Consider the following 24,317-nt stretch of genomic DNA (forward strand, 5'->3'; position numbering starts at 1 on the left):
CTTCTGATCCTCCTGCCTCTACTTTCAAAGTGGTGTTAAAGGATGATGGGGCTGGGATGGATGGTTTTTGCCTCCAATCGTATGTATTTGTTCCTTTTGCTTTAGGGCGGCATGTCTTCCCCCATTCCGAAAATAAATTTATTTAGAGATGCCTGTTTAGAAGCGTTGAGACAGGCAGTTCCAGTTCTCCTGTGAGCACTGTTTCAAATTCCCCAGGACTGACAGAGTCTTGCGTGTCTGGATGTTTCCGACTCTGACTTTAGTCTTATTCTCTTGAAAATGGACTCGGTTGGCACATTTTTATCGTGTTGCAAAATTAGAGGAGCAAAAGTTTGCAGAGTATAATATTTTCCCTTTCTGAGGGCACATCCTCATTTTCATTGGTTTTGGGATGTCTGTGGTCATCTCTGATGGTTGCTAGTGAGCACTGCTTGCCAATCACTAGATAGCTGGTTTCTTTAAAAGTGCAACATTTGCTATATTAAACCACAGAGTGATTATTTTTCTTTGATCATTCTCGAAAAATGGATGTAAGGCCTTTTTATAATGGGGTGATTTGAAGCTTATAAGGAAAAGGTTCTTTTGAAGTTTGCTTTATGCTAAAGTGTCTTCTGACCAGTAAGTTGTCTTGCAAGTTTTATTTTCAGATATGTTAGAACAATTATCTTCTGCTGTGGCTTTATAGTTACACATATTCTAATTTCTGGTTTTGTTATTGCAGTTTATATTAGTCAGTGCAGTATAATCCAGTGTGTCATCACATGCCATGACTTCCTTGCTAATTACTCATTAAATTTAACTCTGAATTCATGGTTGGAGTACTTTTTCCTGTTTTGAATTACATTTTATCTCAAGAGTTTGGGAGGCAGAGGCAAGTGGTTCACTGAGATTGAGGCTAGCCTGGTTTATATAGTGAGTACCTGGAGCAAGTATGAAACTGTTTGACTAAGATCTGTACAGAAGAAAGGGTGGCTACTGGGAAGAGAGTGACAGGAGTAATTGGGGTGATTAGTTAACAAGTCACAGCAGCTATGTGGGTTAGTATTTTACAAGCAACTGGCTAAGACTTTGTTTTTTCTTCTTCTCATGCTACTAAGTAAACTTACCAACAAATATCAAGAGACTTTAGTAAATCTCTGAGGTGGTTTTTCTCTTTTTTAATTTGCCTCTCTGAGGAAGGTACTTTTGTAAAAGCTAGGACTAACTCAGACTCTAGTGAAAAGAGGGTCATCGAGAGGTATTTTGATCATCATTGTTATTATATTATCTTTAATACATTTTCTGAGGTCCAAGAAAATGAGCTGCAGAAGTAGAAATGAAGGAAACAATTTCATTTATCCTCTAAACAGTGACACATTAAGCACTAATGACTGCCAAAAGGAAATGTCAAACACTAAACTAGTCTACTTTTTTTGGCAGCCAAGAATCCGGTGAATCAACAGTTTTAGGGTGTGTGTATTTAATGTGGGCGAAGGAAGAGAATGTCTGACATTCCTTACGGCCCTGTTAAGATCACTACAGTTGGACTTGGAGCTAGCTTCTACTTTTTAAACCCAAGCAAGGCAAATGCAACAAAAATAAAGTTGGTTATGGGGTGTGAGAGATGGCTCTGCGTCTAAGAGCACGTTGCTGTGCAAGCAAGAGGACCTGAGTTTAGGTCTCTGACATCACTGTGAGTGTCAAGCATGGGCATGCTTTGCCTGTAGTCAGTCCCAGCATTGGAATGTGGAGACAAGTGGATCCTGAAAACTTGCTGGCCAGCCAGGTTAGCTGAAATGATCAACTTTAGATTCAGTGAGAGACCCTGCCTCAAAAAATAAGGTGGAGAGTGATGGAGGAAAACACTCGGCATTCTCCTCTTGTTTCCATATGCACACAGTGGCACCAACATCCCCTTCCCATGCACACATGCACACACACACACACACACACACACATAAGAAAAAAATATAAAAATAGATATTTGGATGAGGTAGGTGGCACACGCCGTTAATCCAATCACTTGGGGGACAAAGGCAGGCAGAGTTTGATACCAGCCTGGTTATACGTTGAGTTTCAGGTCAGGTAAAGCTACTTGATGACACTCTTCTCACAGAAAACAAAACAAAGCACAAACAAAGCCAAAAAAGGGTGAGCACTTGTTGTTATGTTGGGATAGGAGACATGCTAAACTTATTTATGGTCTTTAATGTATTTTTATTTAGTTGCTGGTAGACCTGAAGAAATGTTTATTTATATATATATGTGAAAACCCAAGTTTCATATCAAATGAAAAATATATCAAAGCTTGAAGTACTTGAGAGGCAGAGGCAGGCAAAGCTCAGTAGGTTTGATTGAATCCTGTCTTGTGTGATGACTAAAAGATATTTTCTACAGGAATTCAGGCAATTTGTCTATCCTGTAAGAAGTAGAGAATTTTTTTTTCCATTTTGAACATTATCCATGCTGTTACTACAGAGAGAATTATATGGGTAGTGTTTAAAGCCTATATTGTGTGCAAAATTGGTTTAACTTAAGTACAATAATAATAGCCTATAGATTTTGGTAGCTATTTTACTTATACAAATGTTGAATTAGAAGTTGCTCAATCAGAAACTGTTCATATCAGGGCAAAAATAGTTCAAGATGGCTCAGCAGGTAAAGGTAGCTACTTCTAAGCCCAAAGACCTGATTTTGGTCTCCAGAACCTGTAGTGGGTTGGCCTGATGCTGCTTGTATTCTAATACTAATATTGGGCCTCCATGACTTGGAGTCTGCATGCAGACTCAAGTGATCCTACCCTCAAGTTATTTCTGGTTAGTAAATAAAGTCTCCAATAGCCACAGAAACACAGGTGGGGTTACGTTTCCTGGGCTTGGGGTTGGGGGAAACCATGAGGAGAAGGTGTAGGAGGAAGAAGAAGCTACTATAGGTTAGGTGAGCCATAAAACCATGGCTCTAAAGGGCCGGCCCGGTGAAGTTAAGAGCAGCCCAGATGAAACATAGTAAGGAATAACCTGGGGTTACCGATAGGAAAGTAGAATCTAATGGTATAGAAAGTAAATGTCTGCACAGCTCTTATGCTGTTTAAGGCTCATGGTAATATATAGGTTGCATGTGTCTTTTCTCCGGAAACTAAATGGTCATGGCAGGGTAGAAACTCTGGGTAGGAATTAAAAGTTTTTACAGGAACCCACATAGTGAAAGAAGAGAACAGACTTTTCCCACAAGTTGTTCTCTGACCTTTACACCACATTGTGGCATGAGCATACCCTACACTGATACATATATACACACACACTAATACATAAGTAAATACAATAGTTCATAAATTGAGAAATAGAAGTCAGGCTGACTAATTTTTATATATACTTTGTCTCTTTTGTGAAACAGGTGTAATTTAAAATGCAAATTGTTTGCCTTTAGAATATTTTATTAACACTAGGACTTTGTATATAGGTATGTGTGTGTGCACACATGTACGTGCTCGTGTGTATATCTGCATGCATATAGAGGTTAGAGGTCAACTTTGTAGCATTGATTCTCTTTTTTGTAGGTTCTAGGGATTGAATTCAGGTTTCTAGGCTTTATACCACCTACCTACCTTTACCTGTTGAGACAATTACCATATTTTTAAATGTTAGGTTCTTAATAGAAAATTGTGTATATAATTCACCTAGAGGTTGAGTATAACATTCTAAGTGTTGTGGAAGCGCTTACTTAACTTTATGTTAGCTTCCTATCTGGATTTGAGAGGGCACAAAGAGAATGAGTCTAGAGATTTAGACTGAAATACTGGTGCTTCCTGGAACCTGGAGGACTTGTAAACAGTGGATAGTGATAAGTGTGATGTCTCTTCATTGTTGCTGTATTGGAGTTCTTTCTTTTTCTGAAAGAAACTTGATGGTATTTCTACTGCTGTGGTAGAAAGTAAGATCAGTTTTGGTAGAGATTTGTGAGAGGCATCTCAATTGACAGCCAGAGAGAAATAGTATGTATCATCGCTGCCCTAAGTAAGTCCCAGTGAGCTATAGAGCAGGAGCCAGGTGGCTTCAGGGCGTCATTGCTGCTTCCTAGGGCTGCACGCCACTTGCATTTCCTCATGTAGGACCAGGGAGCCAGGGATAGGACATGAAGATGGCAAAGCCTGTGCAGGCTAGGACGTGTGTCTCCAGTTGACTGTAAAGCTATCGGGAATGCTTACTGTTACCAGTGCTACTTTAGATCATCCTGGTGGCCTCACATGGCTCAGCCAGGAAAAAGTCTTGCCACCAAACTGACAATGTGAATTAGGTCCTTGGAACCCAGAGTAAAAGGATAAAAACCAACTCTTGACATCTGCAAACCAGACCATGGCATGCACTAAATAAATAAAAGCATAGAAATTTCTAAGAAATTATATGAAAAAATTGTACTTTGCCTTGGTGAGATTGGCTGGTTTTGTAGTGGGATAAACATGCTATTATTTTGAAGCTTTATTTTCAGGAATGTTTGAATGGCTTGCTTACTAATACATGTGTATTATGTAACTGTAGGAATTGTCTGTGGAGAGACTTTGTTCTGATACTTAACATCTACATTGAGTATGAAAAGTTACCTAAACTTGCCCAAGTTTCTGTGGCTACCTCTGGGCACAGGGTGATGATGGTGCCCATGCAGATAGCATGGTTGTGAGGCTGGAGAGCTGCATCAAAGGCAGGCCGCTCCTTTAGAACATCGCTGGGGTTACTGAAACTGATCATTTGCTTTATCACCAATGGATCAAACATCAAATCCTCCTTTGTTTTTAAACTTAGGTTTCCAGGGGTTTTGTCAGGTGATTGCATTTAACATTCTCTTGGTAAAGAGCTTATTCTTTTTGATCCATTTCCTTCTCTCTGCTTTCCGCTATGGTCATTATGTGGACCCTGGTAATAATGGCCAAAGACTAGATTAATTTTTTAGCAAGCATGTCCCCACTGACTGTTGCAGAGCTTATTTTATTGTGTCCTGTTATCTTGAGTGAAGTTGGTGGCCTCGTTCCCAGATTCATATTATGTTCTCCTTACTATTAAAATGTACATTTTGCTGGAGTCTGGCATACTCCATAGTTAATTCTGAGTTACTTGGCATAGGGAAGCGAGACTGATCATCAATGTTCATTCTCTGAATTGAGTTTTGAATAGGCTTCTCTGTATAAAAATCTCTTCATTATTCATTCCTACTCCTTTTCGATTTATTTGATGATTGAATTTGAAAAATTTGACTTGCTATTTGAATATTATATATGTTTCTTTTCTTATTCATTTGTATAGGCTGTATTTGTATTTTTCTCTAGTTTATTTAAGAAAAATACAATGCTAGTGGGAAAGCTAGTATAAAGCTGCTTTTCCCCCCTGATTAAAACATCCCTCTAACTCATTGTTTCAGGGACTCAATAGCTGCTTGGGTAATTAGCCAAGTGAGTTTAAATGTTGTCTATATGTTCCTAAAAATGACTGTGGGACAGGTAGTGTGAAGTCTAGAAGGTCTTTTTCCCTTTCATGTTATAATCGGTTTTCCTATTGAAGGGTTTTCAAAAGACCGAGAGGAAGATTCTTATTAAGAGAAAGTCTTTATAGTTAAGGTGGGCTGACTTTGAAGTGAGGCTCATGGGATGTCTGGTACCGTCACTCTGCTTTTGAAATGTGAACAGTTGCCATCAGATGTTATCGGTGGAACTATTCATCGGTTACTTGCTTTAGTGATATTATCCAAAACTAACAATAGTGGGGTGTATTTAATATTTTGACAAGGATCTCAGTGTTTAACTGAGATTTTTATTATTTTATCTTCTACCTCCCTCCATTTCTCTCTGAGACAAGGTCTCTCTCTGTAGCCCTGGCTGGTCTGCAACTCACAGAGATATTCTCTGCTTCTAGGATTAAAGAAATACACACACCCCATTTTATTTTTTTTATACTTGCTAAAAGCATTTTTAAAAAGAAAACAACCTTAAAATTATCTTTGTATTTATGTGATCCAAATGTAAAGAGTATAAAAGACTTTGTAAAAAGAAATCCTTTCACACCACTCTTATAACCATATATATGTTTTCTATTTAATTTCTTGTATCTTTCAAAACGATTTCATGTAGATATAGTAAACCACATGCGTATACACACAAGTTAACCTAAAGATATTTTTAAGAGGAAAGTATTATTTCCTTAAAAGGTTAAGGTTTTTCTGTTTATGTATTTATAGAGATGGGATTCACCATGTGGTCATGCTTGCCTTGAGCTTGCAGCTGTCCTCCATGTACTCTGGATGCCTGAATTGCATTCATGCAGCCCACACCCAGTTCCTAAAGATCCTTTTTAAAAAATACTTTCTAGCCTTATAATGAGTCACTGATTGTGAAACAGGTGCTATTATAATTTGAAGCAATGTTTTATGGTTCACTTTGTTTCTAGGCCACTAAATTTTGTTCTTCATACTTCTTCTTGTCTTTCCTTTTCTGTGTCTCCCAAGGAAGCTAATTCCCATCTCTGCGTGTCTGCTCCTGTAGTAGGTGTTTAGTTCCCATGCTTCCCTTCCTTTCTCTGTCTGTTGTAGCATTAGTTTGTAGTGCCATAACACAGTGACCTGTGGAGGTCATGTGTGGAGTATTACCATTTTGTCTTGTTTCTCATGTCATATTGAGTGGCCTTAACTAGGTGATTTTTATATATTGTTCCATATAGTATTGCTATTCTTTTTAAACAATAATTAATAACAATCCATCTTAGTGTTATCTTTATTGCTGTTAGGCATTTAGTATATTCATTCAGCTGCTTTTGTTGAAGTGTCAGGACTCTTTGCACTTTATTAACTTCGTATCCTTTTGTCATCATAGGTTGTTGAAAGTCTTTAACAACTGGAGAACTTTTATTTTACTTTATTTTCTGTTGTTTACTTGCTTATCTGCTATAGTCTTTAATTCCTAACCCTGGTTCTTGTACAGAAATGCATGAGCTTACTCTTTATTAATTTTTGGTTGCTATTATTACATCTTCATTATAACTCAAACAAGTTCCCATTCCTATCTTATAATGTGAGAGGTCGCAGTGTCTGCATTCTAATATTGGAACTTCCCCTCTAACAATGCAAAAGAGCTTTATATTTGGTTTAAGGGATTCTGAAAAAAAAAATCATCATAGAAATTGGGTGCTATGCTCTAAGGAGAAAGAAGTTTATATCAACAGAAGGTACTTTATGCCATTTGCCAGCTGCTATCAGTATAAAAACATGCAGTATAAATCTCACTGGTGATGTCTGGGAAGTCAAGATTTAGGAGAATTTCACAAAACATGTTTTGTTATGAACATGGCATAGGCAACTGGGAGAAAGGAGAGACTACATTAGCCCTCTTGCCTTTCTTTTTCTTTTTGTGTTGCTAGATTCCAAACCTAGTGCTTTGTGCGAGTTAGCCAGAACTGCTTGACTACTGAGCTGCATTCTAGCCTGCCATCTTCAGTCTTCATTTGGGAATCTTGTTCTTCCCTGCTGTATATTACTGCCATGTCTGGTTCCCACCATGAGTCTTCTGGAATCCTTCCATTCTCTTCCTTTAACCTACATCTCTCCTACATTCTTTCCCCGCTCAGACACCGCTGTTAGCAATCTGGCACGAGTACTTTCCATACTTTTCTCCATTTACATGATAAGTCCTTAGTTTTCCCAAAATGTAAAACTATAATCATTTCCCCCGTTTGACATAAATGTTCTCTTAATTAAGATGAATGATATCATGGCTTACAATCCTGCATGTTACTATTTAAAAGCACTTCATAGAAAAGGTAGGTTTTGTTTGTTTTTAAAGATTTGCCTATTTTACTTTATATGTATGAGTGTGTTTCCTATATTTTGTATATGCATCATGGTGTGCCTGGTGCCCATGGAGGTTAGAAGAGGCAGTCGGAGCCCTGATTGCTGTCAGTTATGAATGGTTGTAAACCACCGTGTGGGTGCTGGGAACCAAATTTGGGTCCTCAGCAAAAATGACAAGTGCCCTTGACCTCCAAGCCAGCTCTCCGGTCTTGAGAAGACTTTAAAGACTCATTCTTATTGCTGAGTTTGGGTTTACTTATAATTGATTAAAAGTGTATTATTTTAATCCAGAGTGTGGGTTTGCCATACATTATTTAACCATCACCTTTTTAAATAAAACATTTGCTTTTTAAATTGTTTTGAAGCATTATGTGTGCTGTAGCAGTGATTAACCTTGAAAGATACACCCTTGTATTTTGTTCCTTTACTTTTACAGGTAAGATTCTCAATTTTACTTTTATGGAGATGTTTGAGTTGGGGAGGGAGGGGAAGAAAGGATATTTTCCACAAAGTGCTAAGCTTAGTAGCTATTGTACCACCAACATAAGAAAATAACCTTCATAGTCTCCCTAACAGGAGGTGTTGTTTCAATTCTGTTTGTGTGCCATGTGATCTTTCTGTTCTGTCAAGTACTTACTTGTAGTTAGCTCCCATTTTTCTAATAGTATAAGAACTTTTTTTATTAGAAGCTGTTGAATATTACAGCTGTTACTCTAATAGCTGCCATTTATTTTATATTTTTTCACTGTTTTTGTTGGTAGATTTTAAACCAACACATTGAACGTTTGTTCTTATTATCATGCACTTTTGTATATTTTTTTGCCTTATGGATAATGGAATTCCTGCTTGCGATGAAAGCATCTCTCTCATCTTAGATTACTTGTATGTACACATTTGAGTCTGTCCTCATTAAATCACAAGAGGCAGAGCTACTGAGAGAGACAGAGACACAGACACACAGAGAGAAGCAGATTGATTGTAGAGATTTAACATTATATAATCATGGAAGTAGTTAAATTCTGAAGTAGATTAAAAGTGTATGTGAGGCTGTTGCTTTCATACATCTTTTATAAAAGAAAAAGGACTTTAAGCTTGGTGTTTCTAGGAAAGAATTGTCACATTAAATGGGTTTCATATAAATTGACATATTCCAAATATAGATTCCTTTGAAAAATGTCATGGTTGAATACAAGGTAGTAATTAATTGCCTCACTTTGAGTACTTAGATTTTTAAAATTTTTTTAAGTTCTTTCACATAGACCATTTTAATTGGATCAAAATTATTTGACCTGAATGGCTGGAAGAAGCAGCCCAGTTATAGATGTTTTAATGATGCTTTTAGACTTTATTTCTGTGTGATAAATCTTCCTTTTGTAATTCTCATTGGTACCACATTTGCAGGATTCTGTATATGTAAATAGTGTTTTCTTGTGTGTGTGTGTGTGTGTGTGTATACACAAGAACCCCGAGACATCTCATTGTCTTGGCCTGTAAATAGTTTTATTATTTAATTTTTTTCTGTTTGTATTGGCAGAATTTGTCTGCTCATTATTTATGGTTATACAAGTACTAGTTGGAAATATTGAGTGTGACTACACACATACATTCAACTTAGTGGTTCTCTGTCTGTCTCATCAAATATAAGCAGCCAGTACTAGAATAAAATGGAGATAATGAAATGGGTTAAAAAAAGGAAAAAATGGTTGGAAGCGAGCTAAGTAGTGGCTTTCTCTTTGATATGACCTGGGTTTCATCTTGATCATTTTGTGCCCCTATTCTCTACCACCTTAGATTTATACATTTGGGTATGTGCACTTGTGTTCTCTCCCCCTCCTCCAAGTATAAGTAGAAAGTGTAAATTCTTGCGTTTTCAAGGAAAGACTGAATGAAATGCGGAGTGAGTAGACTGCCAGGCATCACCAAAGAAAAACTGCTGTAGGGGAGGAGAGGAGAGGACAATTTGGTAACTTCTCAGACTGCAATTAACTAAAATACAGAACTTATTTATGTGGGCATCTGGAAGTAGGATATAGAGAGGGTTGTTAGAGCACAACTGATTTGGCCCATTAGGGCTTTCTAATAGAAGAAAAATGCCATTAAGTCTCCTATCATTTTTCAGTTTCCTTCTCTTTAGCGAGGGGTTTCCTTATTCTCTGTCACTACTGTTCAGTAAAAAGGCTACTAAGGGCTTACCTAATAATGCCATTCTGCATAAGAGTAAGAAATACTCTATGAGGCATACTCTTGGATGACTTTCCCTCAGTACTGCTAATGTATATTGATCTCCTTATAGTTTTCAGAATCAATTATGATCATTTACAAGTATTGATCATTTCAGAGAAAAACGAAGCAGACAAATGCAAAAGAAATATTGGGGCTTAGAAGGTGAAGACCAAGACTGGTCCACACAAAGACCAATCCCATGGCTTGCCTTTTAACCTAGATGCATGCGCTTGACAGGGCAGGGACCCAGCTCCTCTGTTTCCTAAATACAGGTACCATTGTGGCTGTAGGGAACTGCAATTAACCATTAAAATCCCTTGAATAGTAAATGAAAGAAAATCCAGTTCATACTGGACTAAACTAGGAGGATCCCCCTCTCCCCTAAAACTTGCTCCTCGGTGAGCCATCTACCTGAGATGAAGAGCAATGCTTAGGTCAAATGACCATTTCATAGGGGTTGCCTAAGACCATTGGAAAAACACATATTTACATTATGATTCATAACAGTAGGAAAATCACAATTAAAAAGTCGCAGTGAAAATAATTTTATGGTTGAGGGTCGCTACAATATGAGGCACTATGTTAAAGGGTCGCAACATTAGGAGGTTGCGAAGCACTGCCTTAGAGTTCTGTTACCTGTTCTAAGTTGCTTGTTCCAGGTTGCCTGGGGGTATTGGGACCTTTTGTCCCTCAGTGACTATAAGTGAGGCAAGTTCTCAACAACCTGTTACTTCCAGGTAGCGCACAAAGCATCTTTTACCTAGTTCTGAAAGGGGACAAAAGCAGTAAGAATCGGTTTCTGTTACGTGTTCCTCATTTGGATTTATTAAACTTAAATTAGAATAGAATTTTACTGTCTGCCCATCTAAGAATCTTTACTTTGCCTAAATAGAGAAATAGAGTTGTGAGCTAGTACTGACTTAAGAAAAATGAGAAAACTATTCTCTGAGTTGTTAAAGAGGCACTACCATGACAATGACTTCTAAATACATATTTTGTAAAGAAAAAGAAGGCATTTGATAATGACAGTAACTAGAGCCACCAGAGTTAAATTTCAGTAAGGAATAAAGTGATTTTAAATTCTGAAACTTGTAGCTATTATGAAGTGTAGCATGTAGATGCAATTGTTTAGTCTCAATCTCTGTTTAGTTGGGAGGTAAAGACTTTTATTAAAATTTATACTGGCAGCCACACACATGATTGTATTTTATATGTGTGAGAGTTTTGACTGTATGTATGTCTTCACCACATAGATACAGTAGTCATGGAGGTCACAAGAGAACGTTTGATTCTCCTAGAACTGGAGTTACAGATGAGATGTTATGTAGGTTACAGGTGAGCTGTTATGTAGGTGCTACAAATTGAACTCCAGTTCGTTGGAAGAACAGCCAACAAAACCAGTAGTTTCACTGGGTGGTGGCAGCGGCACAGGCCTTTAATCCCTGCACGCGGGAGGCAGAGGCAGGCGGGTTTCTGAGTTCGAGGCAAGCCTGGTCTACAAAGTGAGTTCCAGGACAGCCAGGGCTATACAGAGAAACCCTGTCTCGAAAAACAAACAAGGGGGCTGGTGAGATGGCTCAGCAGGGTAAGATCACTGACTGCTCTTCTAAAGGTTCTGAGTTCAAATCCCAGCAACCACATGGTGGCTTACAACCACCCGTAATGAGATCTGATGCCCTCTTCTGGTGTGTCTGAAGACAGCTACAGTGTTATTATTTATAATAATAAATAAATCTTTTTTAAAAAAAAGAAAAACAAACAAACAAACAAAACAATAGTAGTTTCACTGTATTTTATATCAGTGATGTCATTAATATCTCTTATATATTAGAATAACACTTTAAGCCTTACTTACAGCAAAAGTTTTAGTTGTAGAAGGAGCAAAATTAGTAGGTTATCTTTACTTTGTAATGTTGTGTTCATACTGAATATTTATATCACACTGGGGAACCAGAAAGGTATTGTTCTAAGAATTTGAAACTTTATTTGGAAATAGTATAAAAACACATGGGTAAGAAATAGAAATCAATGGATTTTACTAGACGAAAAGAATGGAAGGTAGGGCTTTACCTTTGTCCCAGCACATATTTTACAAAGTAGACATTTATTCTGCTTTTCCATGTGGGGATATCCTTATGAGAGCTGTAAAAGAAAGCTGGAAATATGGAAATATCTTAGAGCTTATGTGTCTTTTCTGGAAGCAGTTTTAAACTGGATAATCAACATGCAGTTAATTTAGGGGTGGATGTGGTGGCTCATCCCCGTAATCTCAGTGTTTAGGAAGCGGAGGCAGAAGCACCAGAAGTGAAGACCACCCTTGAGCTACATGCCAAATTCTCTTTAAAAATTAGCAAACAGGGACAGGAAAGATGGCTTAACAATTAAGCTGTTCTTCAGAGGACCTAGGTTTGAATCCCAGTGTTCACGTACAACTGTCTGTAGTAACTCTAATTTCAGGGGGTCCATTACCCTCTTCTGGCCTCATTGGGCACTGTATGCATGTGGTATAAAGACCTACATGCAGAGCCATACATACAAAATTTAAGAAAAAAATAAATACTAAACAATAAAGATTGGGAAGAGGTTGAAGTTAAGAGCACTTGCTGCTCTTGTAGAGGACCTTTTAGTTCCCAGCACCTACACGGTAGCTCACTCCAGTGTCAGGGGGTCTGATGCCCTGCTGGTCTCCATGCGTATCAGGCAGGTACCCATGTGCTGTACATACATGTGAGCTAAACATTCATACATAAAATAATTAGAATGTCCTAGATACATCTTGATAAATGAATGTTTTCTTAAATATTTTACCCCAGTACCTCAACATCCTGTTCGTTTCTCTTGTATAAAAATGTTCTTCCTTCCTTTCGTTGTTTATCACATTAATTCCTTCTGTCTGTCTTCTCACAGTATGTTGTTAACATGGGTGTGTATGTCTGTATGGATACAGCTTTGTCTGTGAACGCATTTATGCGGAGACCAGAGAGTTCTATCTGGTATCTTTGCTCAGTTGCTCTCCAGATTTATTTATTTAAGATTTAATTTTTTTTACATGAGTGTATATGTGTGTACTACCTGTTTATCTGGTCCCTAAAGGTGTCAGAGCTCCTGGAACTGCAAGGAGACAGTTGGGAGGCTGCCACATGGATAATGGGAACCAAACCTGGGTCCTCTGAGAGTACCGGGTGCTCTTAACTGCTGAGCCATCTCTCCAGCCCCTTCCAGCTTTACTTTTTGATACAGTCTCTAGTTTTATCTAAACTTAATCACTTTGGTTTGTCTGGCTGGCCAGAGAGTTTCAGTGATGAGGGATTCACCACCTCCCATATTTTCCAGGTTTATTCTCTTATATTATTTGTTAAGTGTTACTAGTTTTATTTTTGAGTAGCTATAAATTCTGGAGGGGAGGTGACCTAGACCTGTGAATTTTATATACTAATCGTAGAGTAGAAATTGAAGAAGCACTCGTTGAATTAGTTGTAAATATTTAATAACATTAGCATAAACATAATGAAGGAACCTTCTGTACCCACTGTGTGCATAAACATAATGAAGGAACCTTCTGTACCCACTGTGTGCCAGGAATAAGTAGCTATGTGCTGTGTGATCTTAATTTTGAAAGTATGAACTTGGTACTGTTAAAGCATGTCAGTCCAGGAAGATCCCACAGCTAGAAACTGGAAGTGCTCCATTTTGAACCAAATGATTCTAGAATTTCTGTCCTTAACTATCATGCAACATTGTATGGCTTGTTGAAAGAAATGTTCTATTAGGTTGCTAATATTATGAATTACAACAGTGTCATTTTCTGCCCTCAATAGTTTATTATAAAAGCACCAACATTTAGAGAGAAGCTGAAAGAATATAATGAATAACCTTGTATATATCCATTTTCTTGAGTCTGTTAAGGTTTGGTTCATTTACCTAATCACTTACTTGAGTACCTTCATCCACCTTTTGCTACATTTCAGTCATTTGACAACGTACAACTTTATTCTTAACACTATAGCTTAGGTCATTATTGAAATTGTGTTTCCTTTTTCTCTTTTCTATAAAACTGGCTTGGTTTCCAGCTGGTGGTGCTTTGTGAAGTATTAGATCATGATGGATCTAATATGGATCCATCCATTTGATGGATTCGTGATTGGCTGACATTTTTGGTAGGTGGTAGAAACTAGGAGATGGGATAGCTGTAGTAAGTAGGTCAGTAGGAGTACTCTGGAATAATAATTGTTCTCTGTCCCTGTCTCTGGAGTCCAGCCGCCCTCTCTGCTTCATGCTCTTGTGATGTTCTGCTCATCTCACCACAGGCCCATAGCAGTGAAGCCAGTGCAGCACGCTGTGAAGTCCTTTAAACCGTGAGGCAAAATAAATAGTTTCCCCTCTTAAGTTATTTTCTCCAGTATTTTAAACTAGGTTTGTAGCTTAGCGTTAGAATGCTTGCCTAGCATGCTTGAGGCCCTATGTTTGATATTAGTACCGAAAGGGGTAGGAATCGGAAAGAGTTCTTGCCTACAGCAACATAACATATGTCGGAAGACAGAATAAGCCTTAAAGTTTGAAGTTAAAGTCTCTGGCTGGTCAGCGGGTAGTAGTTTTATAGTTTTAAACTTGTTCTTTCTGGGAAAATGAGTCAAGATTTTACAGATTCTTTGTCAAGGAGAATACTTAGACTGTAATTGGCACAACTAGGTATGATGCACAGAACAAGCTTCTCTTTGGGTTTTGGTAAGTGTTCAGTCACAGACCCAGAGTTTTGTATACGCTAGGCAAACATCCAACCACTGAGCTATGGGACATGTTTTTACTTTAAAGTCATATGGCACGTGCCTCTACTCTCAGTACTTGGGAGGCAGAAGCAGGTAGATTGATCTCTGTGAGTTGGAGGCTAGCCTATTTGACATAGAGTTACATAATATGTAACTGCTTCTAAATAAATAAATAGCTAAATGAAAACAATCTAGAAGTGTACATTTATTTAACCATTTACTGGGTATCCTGTATATGTGTGGGGAACACATAATTTGAGATGTACTAAGGAAGAAAGAAAGAAGTATTTCCGTATTCTTGTAGACTTTCTGGGCTCCGGCGTTGGCTAGTCACAAAGCATGGAGCATGAACTAGTAGGCTGCTTATCAAGAACTGACCTGAGGCACAGGGCTGTTGATTTCTTAAAACCTCCTGGAACATTTTTCCTTATTGTTTCTACATCTGATTCCATTTATCCAGACTTTTACATGTAAGTCTTTCCTCTATATAAACCAGTATTTCTTTTCTTTTTTTGATTGCTTGCTCTGAGTTAAGATCTTGTCATGCTGCCCAGAGCGGCCTCTCATTTGTAATCCTTTTACTTGGGCATTCAAACTGCTGGTTTACCCTCCACCTGGCTGCACCTCTCTCTATCAGACGAAAGCTTGGTTTGTTTTTGTTGCTTTAGTCACTGGGAAGATCAAGGCCAAGTACTGTTTCATTGTTCTGACAGTGCTGCCTAATCCTTAATTATGGATTATTAAAAACACTCTAGGACTTGGTGGAATCCTTGTAACCAGACATACTATTGTATTAATTTCTAAAGGTTCTTGAAGACTATGAAATGTTTTCTGGTCCTTTTGGATTAAGAATCTTTGCTTTTTAATTATTGTACAGCTAATTTAGCTATTCTGCACATAGAAATTTATTCTACCTTTTTGATCCTATAGAATTAGTCTCTCTGTAAATTATGTCCCCCCCCCCCTTTTTAAGTACTGGGCACCAACCAGTTGGTCTTCATTTATTTGACAGCTAAGACTTTGGGGACGGAGAGGCAGCCCCCTCACATGCTAGACAAGTGCTGTATCACTTAACTGTATCGTGATGGGAATTACTTGGTGGTGGTGGTGGTGGTGGTGGTGGTGGTGGTGGTGGTGGTTTGTTTTTCTGAGACAGAGTCTCCCTGTGTAACAGTTCTATTGTCCTGGAACTCACTGTGTAGACCAGCCTAGTCTCAAACTTGCAGACATCCGCCTATCCCTGCTTCCTGAGTACTGAGATTTAAGGCGTATGCCACCACCACCTGACAGTAATCCCCACCCCCCAAGAGTGTTTTGGCCCTCAAAATAATAAAACAGATTGGCTAATATAGATGGCTATTAATTCTTATTTGATCATTTTTAGAAGATCAACTTGGAGCTTTGGTAACCTTACTTTATCTATAAATACCACAGTCAAAGAATGGAATTATGCTCCAAGCACAGTTGTAATGACTGTGCAGTGTAGTTTATCCTTAACCGTGATTCGTTTTGTACATTCTTCTTGTTCTTCTAGGTAAAGGTTCTTGAAATTTGTAAAAAGGCATTGAGAATTGTTTCTGCAGTTCTAAAATATGGTTCCTATGAGAACGATGAGTCACTAGGCTTTGCCAGTTAAAGTTGTTCACAGGTGCTCCTAAATGCTGATTTCTTGCAGATTCCTCTGAGGCCTTAGGCTTTGTTGGCAGACTGGGTCGGGGCCATAGAGGGTATAATTCATGGGCTTCCCAGGTTAAGATTCTTCATACTTGCCTTCGAGATGTCTTGCTGTCTTAGATAGTGAAGGGAGGTTAAAGATTTGCATACAAGTTTTTCTAAAACAGCTGGGGAAGAGGAAGGCCACACTTGAATGGGGAAAGCTGTTTAGAATAGTTACACTCTGCGTCCTTTTCTCCTCTACCTCTGTAAAGATGATCTGTGGTCCAAGGGGAGACTGCCACCCGGTTGGTCAGACACACTTTTATAAAAGGGGGGTGGGAGCCACTTTAAATAACCTTGATAGAAATACCTTCTGTGTATTGCAATGGGAACTTGGAAATTCTGTACTTATCCGGGCAGTCTTAAAACAACTGATAGAGAAGTCAGGTATAACTACATGGGGATTTTAAGATTATAAGAGAATTATATTTATAAACTGTATTTTTTAGCTCCATAAAGTATGGAGATTTGCTCCTTTTGTAAAATGTAAAATCACCATTACTGATGGTAGCTAGTGTCAGCGCAGTTATTCTTCACAGTTATTCTTGATATAAAAGTGTGCGTGCGTTGTGTTTCCTTCCTCTACCCTCAGTAATTACTGAGTTTTTGCCATGAGAACTCATAGCCTCTGATGTACACATATGTGGAGGGGTCCATACTTCAGTAGTGGTATACAAGGTGATGCTGAGGCATGCACACACGTGCGCACATGCACACACACACACACACACACACCAGAAGAGGCTGTGGGTTGTCCTTTTCTGTCACTCTGCCTTTGACTTCTTTGGGGGACGTGGGGTGGTTATTCCTGAACCTAATGGTTTGTGGCTAGGATAACAGCCAGCAAGCCCCAGTGATCCTATCTCTTCCCACTTCTAGGTTGGGGTTACAGGTGTTTAAGATGCTTATAGCATTCATGTAACATGCTTGGCTTGTTTTGTGGATGCTGGGATCCAAACTCCTCAAGTCCTAGTGGATGTCATCTCTGTCAGCCTTAGGGCTGGAGAAGCAGGAGGTTCACACAAGAACTGTGATCATTCATGGCAGTTGGTACCTAGAAGGCAAGGTTGTTTCTGCCTTACAGAGCCTAGGCATAGCATTCTGTCTGAGTAGGTATTCAAGCCAAACAAAGTACACCAGTAAAACAACCTTTCCGTTCCTCATCTGTACCTACTGAGCCAGTAGCTGGGGTACAGTGAGTCTTACAGTCCTAACATGGTTAGTACCTACAGACTTCAGGAGTGATAATGCAAGATGATCCTGGCATCTGTCCACTGAAGTAGAGGCCAAGTACCCGTTTATTAAGTCCAGGTTCCAGCATGGCTTTTCATCTGTTTCAGGTTGGGGTAATGTATTGTACGTGAAGAATTGAGAGGAGCAACCAATCCCAGGGCTTATGAGCCCTACTTTCTACCCAGTTGTTAAGGCTGGCTGTTGGCTTTAGTGTGGTTTGTTATGTGTGTTGTGCGTGCCCCCTTCCCCTTCATAGACAGGAATGATTAGCTGCCCTTTTTTCAGCAAATACATTTGACACTGAACAGCAACATGGTCAGGACAGCTGTTCATTTGACTTCTGTCACAAATGCCTATTCGGGTTTCTCCTGTCAGCACTTGCAAGTTTCAGGAGAAAATTAGTAACAAAGGAGACATTCAATTTTTTTTTTTTACAGTATACACAATTTTAATAACAAAACTTTTCTGTACACTGTACTATAGTCCCACCAACCCAATTCCTTGTATAATAGTATTTTCTTCCTATCCCCCAACAGCCTTCCCCCCATGGCTCTTAAAGGTAATTGAACAAATGTGTTTGGACCGTTCTTTGAGTTTGTAGTCTCAGTGTTCACAGGTTCACCAAACATTCCATGTATCATACTGATTTTAAAACTGAAGGAAGAAAAGATTAGTTGAAGAAGTTGGAGATGTTTCCAAATGTCTGCAATGGCAGAATGAAAGGGTGAATGGTCGTTTTCCTGTTTTGGCCTTATTCGGGCACTATGAGTTTGCCCCAGGTTAGCCAAAGAAATGCTTATCTGTAGATGGCCCATATTATCATTTTAAAAACATCTTTTCTGATTCAAGCATTTTAACTGAGAATATATGAAAATTATGTCCCAAACAGACTTGAGATAGTGCTGTTACTGGATTGCTGTATTAGGAAAATTATCATGTAATTTACCTGTTAAAATAGTCCTAAAAATTATCTATTTATTTATATATATATATATATGATAGAGAGAGGGGAAATTTTTAGCTCCACCCCTTACATAGCTATGTGTAGAAAGTATGACTTAAGAAAATAATAAAACTTTGATATCTCAGAATTCAGACTAGTACTACATAGAGCTTACTTTTACTGGAAAGATGGAGTTTAGCTTTTGGTGACTAGCATTATAATAAGCAGATGGGTTTTAATAATTAGTGTGGAATTAGGAAGTTTAGTCAATTCCACTCATTGAATTAGTACAGAAATTAACTTTGACTCATTAAGAAATTACATGTGGTAATACAATTTTTTTGGCTTAAAAATAGTGTCTGTTTTTTGATGCCGGTAATATGAGTTTTGTGTGATTTTTTTTTTTTTTTTAAAGATTTACCAGCCCACTCTTTTTAGAAAGGTAAGCTTCTCTGTAGGCTATAAAAATAAGTAAAGTAGTTGCAAACTAATTTTTAATTCCTAGCTACATTTCATTTTTCTGAGAAATTATTTTCTGATTTTTCACTAAATTTTAAAATGGGGGAGAGGGAAAGTTGAGTGGTAATGCTTAAGAGATAAAACCCCACCCAAAGCCCTCACTTTTATGACTAGGAACCATATATGGTTTTGCTACTCTGGCCAGTTGGTAGCACAGATACTGCAATACAAATACATATCAACTAAATGCAACCTTGTTTTCTGTAGGCAGTTAGAAATGGCAATTTGTGCTTTAACTGAGAAAGGAAAATACCTGGTTGGCACTACCATTACCAAAAATGTGGAAGGAAAAAATATGCCCCTCCCCCTCCCTAATAGTTTGCCTTGATGGCTCTTGGCACTGTTCTCCCTCGGATGCTAGGTGGCTTGCTCTGCTACCTACAGTCCACTTTACTAATTCTTTAGGATTAATTGGAGCTCCTAGTTACTATTTCTTACTTTTTAACTCACAGTTTAAATTAATTTTGCTTGTGATTTGAAATGATGAAAACCACTCATCGTTTAGGGCCAATGGAATCTTGCATGCTCAAAACTGAATTGTGAACAAGCTGTCCATCACCTGGCAAACGGCAGTGGTCACCATGATAAATGAGTTGTTAAATCCTAGACCACGGAGCTCATTTGTAATAGGGCTTCTGATGCAGCTCCCCAGTGGGGAAGCAGTGTGCTGTGCTCTGTGCTGGAAAGCCAGCATCTGTCTCAGCTCAGACGAACCGAGCTTCTGCTGTATCAGGAGAGGGAATGCTTGCCACTCAAGATCAACCGAACTGAGCTGCTCTGAGGCTTTGCCAGACTGATCACCCAGCATAAGAAATACAAAGAGCATATTTCACTGAAGCCTGACTATTATCTGCTTTTTGTTAAGAGATTTGAAATGTGGGTATATTTTTCAGTGCTAAAGGAAAAAATTATGATTGAATCTAGGTCTATAGTAACATTTTCAATCCAATCATGGGGAGAGAATAAGCCTTGAATGAAGGATACACTGTTAAAGTAGTGACTTTCGTTATGGACTTACATATTTTTCCACATAAAAATGCTTGTTTTCTTTTCCTTTCTGAAATCAAAGTAATGATTTTCTGTTTTCTCCTATATGTGGAGCCATCTTTGTAGAAAAAAAATTCTATGTGAATTGGAAACTTGAGTCTAATTCCCCAGTCTGCCATCATTTGCCTTAAAGAAGTCAGAATTGAACACTTGTGGTTCTTCATGAAAAAATGTGGCATCATTGTCAATTGTTACTGTGATTAGAGTGTTCGTATTTACACTGTAAAGTCTCCTTCCACACCATACAGATCCCTGAGCATCACTTATCTGGTGCAAATTGTACATGATCACGTTTGCTGCCTAGTTACTTCCACTAACCTGAGAGCTACACTCAAAATCTTTCCCTGTGCTAAACCCCTCACACTCATTCTGCCTTCACTTGCTGCTGTGTGACGGCAGGGGCAATGTCAGGAGTTCTGCCTTAAGGTTTGCTTCGGAAATAGGTCCTGTCTCAGAAGGAGCTACTCATATAAATGTGTATCTTTATTAAAGGGCAAGCTTTACCATCATATTTTGAAAGTAATTTTTTGTGTTTTTTATAATATAACAAGAATCAGGGTTAGGCACCTTTAGTAGCCAATTATTTTTAATTTGGATCTTTGAAGTTTAAAGATCAGAAAAAGGCAGAAGGAAGAGGCTTAAACAGTTTGTCAAGGCATCTTTAATCATGAGAGAGGATGTATTTTCAAACTGGATGGAGTATATCAGGATTGTTAAGTTGACTCAGTTTTTCTCTTTCCCAAATGCAAATTTTTACATAATAGAGGATTTAGTAAGTTAATTAGTAAATGGAATTTAATACTAGTTTAAAATAATAGGCTAAATGCCACAAAAATCAGCATGTCCATTATAAGTCAAACTAGAGTTGTATAAGAAGTCAGCATAGTTATTTAGTATTGATTTATTATAATGAGATCTTTTTATAATTTCTTGGATTTATTGTTGAAATATATTAAAGAGTCACCCAGTTTTATTAGAGTTATATAAAAGGTGCTGGTTTCATGATGTAACTTAGATAATGTTTATTAAGCCAAGCCAAACTGAAAGAATAACGTTTAATATTTACCAGTCTTAAGCACACATGTAAGTCTACTTCTTATACTGGCAGTAAATTATATTTTGAGTAAATACCACATTATCTTACAAGAGAACTTTGCTGTCTCCTTCTTAAGTAGGAAGCCAGTTGTGGTCCATAGGATGGAGAATAATAATCAAACAGGTTTTTGTCCCTACCTATATTTGTTTAGTAGCATCTTTTGGAACTGTTTTCAGTACAAAACAAAACAAAACAAAACCACATATGGAGACCTTAGCGCAAATGTTTACATACAGTTGTATATAATTACATACATGAAATGTTTTATATTGAAGTAAGCATTTAGACTTTCCAACAAGAGTGCAAATTAATGTGAGCATTGCTTCACTTAACACTTAAAATATGTTTTCATTAAAAAAATTAAAAATACTTTAACACTTCAAAAACTCAAGTCTCCACTTGGTTTGGAAAATTAGGCTTAATGTCACCATTGGTAAAAATTAGATATGTATTTAGCCCCTACTATGTAAAATAGGTTACTTATCTGATGTGATTTTTGATGATGAGTAGATATTATACTTCACATTCTTTGTATGGCAGCTGCTGACACTTGCACTGTCCATAACCATTAATGATGATGAAAGGTCCTTCATGGGTGGGTTCATACTCATTATACGGTCCTTGGTCTGACATGTTTGACATATGGAGTCGTGTTTGGGATCGGAGCTGCCTGTGGTTCTGAATCATTGAGCACTGCCTAATTCTTCTCAAAGTGGGAGGGCAGCACTTCCTGGAAATGAACACTATAAAAATAATAAAAAAGAAAGAAAACAATAAAGCCATTGTTCCTGTAATTACTCTCTGAGTAAAGATGGCATTGTCAGGTTCAGGAAAGTGTTCCTCTGTAGTGACTGCTATGCCTGCAGTAGTTGGAATTTCTTTGTCTCCTACATGGTAACTCGACGAGCTTATTTTTGTATATTCAGTGGTTGGATCTCTATAAGTTGTAGCCATGGCAGTGACGGTGGTTGATAAATTCCAGCAGAGCTGAAACCCGTGGACTGCATCTAGAATATCCTCTCCTTGGGTGTGGTCAGGGCTGTGGCATAGGATGGAGTGCTCCCACCGACCTTGGAAACTGCCCAGCCAGGAGGCAAGAGCACACACTCTGGGGCTGCATTCCCACAGATTGCCAGAGAGGCCAACGGTCGTGAGGGATTTCAGGGAGTTTAAGATTTTGGAATCAAGACTGTTTAACTTGTTGTTATCCATGAGAAGTATTTTAAGATTAGGCATGGTCTCGAACACTGTCAAGTCGATGGCTTTGATTTCATTTCCAGTTAGGTCTAGCTTTTCTAAAGTGCTCCAGGTCCAGTCCATCCCACACGTCAAGTTGCTGATTTTGTTCCATTGTAAGAAGAGTGTGTGCAGACTGCTTAGCCGGAGGAAATGAGCAAAATTAATCTTCGTCAGCTGATTGTGCTCTAGATGAAGCTCTCTCAGTTTGATTAATCCTGCAAATCCATTTCGAGCCAAACTTCGCAAACGATTTGTGCTCAGATCCAGAAACTCTAGACTACGACAGTCCCAGAACAGACGTACTGGGATAGTCCGCAGGGAGTTGGAACGTAAATGCAAGGTCTGCAGCTTCCGAAGGCCATAGAAGAGCTCAGGATGCAGAGATGACAGCTGATTAAAAGACAGGTCCAAATTTTGCAGATTAATCAGTTGGGTAAAAGTTGTGTTTGGCAAGTAAAATATTTTGTTGGAACTTAAGATTAACTCCTTTAGTTTGTATAGTCCTTGGAAAGCATCTTCCTTTACTGTTGAAATTTGATTGTGATCTAAGTGGAGCCAGGTGAGTTGACTGAAGCTGGCAAATTGATCTCTTTCAAGCGCTGTGATGTGATTGTGCCTCAGGGACAGACCCAAAGAACCCTTGTCTGTGGCGTTTGGCACTGAGTGGAAGCCCTGAGAGTCGCAGTAGAATAGCAGCTTCTCACAGCGGCATTTAGGTGGACACGCCATACCCAGGGCAGGCAGCATTTTTAATACCACACTCATTGCATATATTGCTGCCAGCATAGGGGCCCCTAATGGCCACTTGAAATGTAAGCCTGCAGAATATAATTTAAGGAAAACAAGAAGATAGGATATGTTTCAGCAGGACACAGGGGCTATATTAAAAACAACAACAAAATGTAACATCATAATGAAAGATTTCACTGCATATAACATTTTTCATTTACTGCAGAAAATTAACCTTGTTTGTAGACTGGAACACAACTTAAACCATGTATGAGAGAGATTAAAACATGCCCCTTTTTAAAATGTTATATGCATTTACATAAATCTTAAAATCCCGAACCAAGTGATTTGCATCATAAAATGGGAATTCACTGGCTCATTTTTATAAAAGCGTGATTCCTCTTTGATTGAACAAGCCATAGAAATGCATGGACTTACCCATTCTTCTGAGCACATTGGAGGCTGCATTCAGTCGGGGTTGTCAGACTCAACGCAGTGAGTCTGTAAAAGGCTCTAACATGCAGGAGCCTTTGACCAGTTTCCTGTTTTCTGTGCCCCAGGCTTTTCAAGTAAAATTCAAGTCTATCGGGGTGAATTGGTTTTTCCCTTAGGATATTCCTCTGGAAAGCACTGGTGTCATTTTCTCTGTGCTCTGATCCCCTAAACCGGCTTTGATTATAAGTTAATAATTTCCTCCTCCTGGTTACTGCCGATCGTCAGAGCTCCCGGCTTTCCTTCCCGCAGCTGTTAGTTCTCTCAGCCCTAACTTGTTGATGGCAGATGGGCGGCTTGTTGCAGAGAAGAGCTTCTGGAGCAGCATGAGTGCATTTACTGAAAAGCTTTTCCGAGAAACGGCACAAGAATGGATTTGCTTATGTGCTGCGACCACACAGCACTGTATATAGGCTGACGTCACCGGGTGACGTGTCTTTTGTTTGGGTTTTCCAGAAGCTTTACTGTTAAAAGCACTGTGCTTTGTAACAGTGTCAGGGGCGTTACA

The 24,317-nt window shown here is 38.5% G+C and overlaps 2 protein-coding genes across 2 annotated transcripts in view; one reads left to right on the forward strand and one right to left on the reverse strand.

Moving 5' to 3' along the window:
- The window catches only part of Ctnna1 (catenin alpha 1), a 131,641-nt gene that overhangs the window by 66,134 nt on the left and 41,190 nt on the right, over positions 1-24,317 (forward strand). The window lies entirely within an intron of this gene.
- On the reverse strand, positions 18,218-24,263 carry Lrrtm2 (leucine rich repeat transmembrane neuronal 2). Its single transcript, XM_021150783.3, has 2 exons — positions 23,756-24,263; positions 18,218-23,406 (listed from the first exon to the last, which is right to left on the reverse strand). Exons 1-2 carry the CDS (start codon positions 23,757-23,759, stop codon positions 21,863-21,865), a joined length of 1,548 nt encoding a protein of 515 aa, XP_021006442.1. The 5' UTR covers positions 23,760-24,263; the 3' UTR covers positions 18,218-21,862.

The sequence above is a fragment of the Mus caroli genome, unplaced genomic scaffold, assembly GCF_978045245.1.
Source record: "Mus caroli unplaced genomic scaffold, Mus_caroli_1 scaffold_19, whole genome shotgun sequence".
Taxonomy (NCBI): Eukaryota; Metazoa; Chordata; class Mammalia; order Rodentia; family Muridae; genus Mus; species Mus caroli.